A 2,896-nucleotide genomic window follows, 5' to 3' on the forward strand; every position below is an offset into this window, starting at 1 on the left:
AAGGACAACCACGGGCCATAATATAGTCACCCAATATCATCAGGACAAAATAAGTACGAATTCACCCTAGAAGAAATAGAAATTGTTCATGGTATAGCAGTGAACTTTAAAAAAAAAAAGTTGAAATTAATATTCTCAGATAAACTTGAGGAGACACTGCATCTACAAAATAGTAATAGATGACTCTAAAAACCCCAAATATTTAATGTGTTAGAAATATCATTGTAAAATGATAAGCTCAAAAGAAAGGCTAGAGGAAAAAATCAAGGTTATCTCCCATAATGTAAAACAAGAGAACAAAAGAGAAAAGTTGAAAGTCAGAGATGACCCACAAAGAAGAGCCAACATACATCTAATAGGTATTTCAGATTGAGAGTAGAGGAAAAGTAGATCTCCCAGAGCCAAAGACCCATGTCTTCACCCAGTGGTAATCCATATAAATGGAGAGAGACCCATATCTAGTCATATCTTGGAGAAACTTCACAAGTCCAAAGACAAAAGACTCATAAAAAGATTTCAAAAGAAAAAAAGAATCAAGGGGTGAGCATTATACTGGTATCACACTTCTCTTACCCTATATACTAGAACACAAGGGAATAATGCTTTTAAAAATTCTGAGGGACAGTGATTTTGAGCCTAGAGTTTTATAGGCAGCCAACTTAACATGTGAGTGGGGAGCAAATTAAGATTTTTTTTAATGTCCAAGGACTGAGGAAATTTATGACCTAAACACCACTCCTAAAAGAATTGCCTAAGGATGTACTACAGCAAAATGAAATAGGAATCTAAGAAAAAGGAAGATAATCATGTTGCAGGAACTGAGCAATTAAAGGAAAGTTTTGAATGCTAGTTGTGTAATAGGCTTAAAACATGGCAAGAAACTGGATCATTTTAGAGAGTGGATAAAGGGTTTATTACAGTTTACAATAAAAAAAATCTTCCATTTTTCCTTCAACAGCCGCAAGTTTAGTGACATCACCTTTGCTACTGGGTTGACTCTATTTGAGCCTACCATGACTATTTTTTATATTATCAGCACACTAGAGTTAATTCTTCTTGGTTTTCAACTTTGAGAATAGATTTATAGACAATAGATGGAAAACAACATTAGAGAACAGAATATGTTATAAACTCTGCCAATGAGAAGTAATGCGCGTTGAGAAGACAGAAAGACGAAGGGAAGTGAAGAGGGTTGAGTGTCTCGCCTTACCCAGAACACGGAGAAAACACTGCACGTGGGGTTGGGGTGCTGAACAGGGCGAACAATAGAGAGACACTAAGCCCCGGGGTCCAGAAATGAGGAGGAATTCGGTGGGACACGCGGGAAGATGGTTGAGACCTGAAGGGAACGCGTGCGGGAGTGGTGATTGAGCAGAACTGGCAGAGCGGAAAGAGTGGGGGATATGGGAGGCGCATAGTAGGGCACTGAGCGGAAGGGGCGGGGTAGGGGCGGAGTGAAGCTGGGTCGGGGGCGGGTCGCGGGCCCCTCTGTGGCCCAGGGCGCCTGCGCAAATCCGCCTCCTGGAAGCTCGTGCCGTCGTGCAGCGCCTCTCTTCTCCGCTCGTACCGTCGTGCAGCGCCTCGCTTCACTTCGCGCTTGCTGTCTCTTCAGCCTCGAGTCACTTCGCTTCGCTGGACACCATGCCCCGCCTGCTCGTCGTTTGCCTGCTGCCCCGCCGCCGCGTGACCCAGCTGGGGCTACTGTCCGGCCGCCGTCTGGTCCGTTCGGAGTCTCGCCGCCGCCAGCACTCCAAGTCGACTGTGGTGAGTGGCGGCCCACGTCTCACGGCGGCGCGGAGCCGAGGCGGGAGCGCCCCGACGGACGGGGAGGAGCGGGGGGCGGTCGGTGCCGGGCGGCTGTTGGGGGTCCGAGGAGGCCTCGGGGAGCGCGGCGAGGGCAAGGGCAGAACCGTCGTTGCGCCGCGCGGTGTCCGCCGCCTTCGAACGCCCTCGGTGCGGACGCCTGCTGCTTGCCCTCCACCGCGGGGAATCCTGGGTAGCGCCTCCGTTCGCGGGTTCGGTCAGATGCGGGGGGAAGGGGAGCGTCAGAAGAGAGAGGTGTTTGCTTCCCAGACTGAAGTCGGGGCGTCTAGGAAAGGAAGCCCTGCTATTTTAGGCCTCGCCAGGCCACGTCACAGGAGAGCAGCCAAACTCCTCGGAAGGTGGCCGCCGATCTTGGTCGGCAGCGAGGGGACCCGGCCAGCGAGCGGCCGGCTTTAACTGCGCGTCTCGTCTCCCCTTTCCTCCCCTACCCCCCCCAGGACAGCGCCGTCGCGCTCGTGTTGTGTTTTACGGTCTTCTTAGCCCCGAGCGGGTATGTGCTGAGCCATCTGAGCGAGTTCAGAAGAGCGTAGATGGAAGACGACGCCGAGCCGCTGTTGCCGCCCGAGGAGCTTTCAGAAGAAGCGGTGGCTTGCTTAAATGAGTGCAAGTGCTTAGTTGGGTTGATGTTGCAACCGCTGTGCTTATTCAGTTCATAACCGTGTGTTTTTGGAGCACCTTTTTGGTACCGTGCGTTACATGCGGATGAGTTTGTAGCGTCATTTAAAAATGTCGAATAAAGTTGAAACATTCATACGTGGTATGTGATCTAAGATTATTTCCTTGACAGCGAAAGCTGATGAGCACTTCATGATGAAAAATAGAATAGTAAGAACAGCAGCGAAAGGTTGGTGATGGAGGTCACGCCATCAAATGTATTTTACGGGAGTGAATGCATGTATCTAGTGGCATCAACATTAAAAGATTAGAGATGTAGCAGTAAGGTAATGTAAGTCAAATGATTCTTCTCTTTTTAAATATTCCATTGGTACTGTCCCTTTTATGTATTTAATTTTATTTTCAAAATGTTTTTTAAAGAGAGTGAGTGGGGGAGGGGCAGAGAGAGGGAGGGAAA

The 2,896-nt window shown here is 48.7% G+C and overlaps 1 protein-coding gene across 1 annotated transcript; it reads right to left on the reverse strand.

Moving 5' to 3' along the window:
- Positions 1–915: 915 nt before the first annotated feature.
- LOC120220234 lies at positions 916–2,572 on the reverse strand. The gene is made up of 4 exons (XM_039217288.1): positions 2,294–2,572; positions 1,825–2,089; positions 1,581–1,782; positions 916–1,548 (listed from the first exon to the last, which is right to left on the reverse strand). The coding sequence occupies exons 1-4, from the start codon at positions 2,570–2,572 to the stop codon at positions 1,125–1,127; spliced, it is 1,170 nt and encodes a 389-aa protein (XP_039073219.1). The 3' UTR covers positions 916–1,124.
- Positions 2,573–2,896: the final 324 nt, after the last annotated feature.

Source organism: Hyaena hyaena, unplaced genomic scaffold, assembly GCF_003009895.1.
Source record: "Hyaena hyaena isolate Hyena2069 unplaced genomic scaffold, ASM300989v1 scaffold_676, whole genome shotgun sequence".
Lineage (NCBI taxonomy): Eukaryota > Metazoa > Chordata > Mammalia > Carnivora > Hyaenidae > Hyaena > Hyaena hyaena.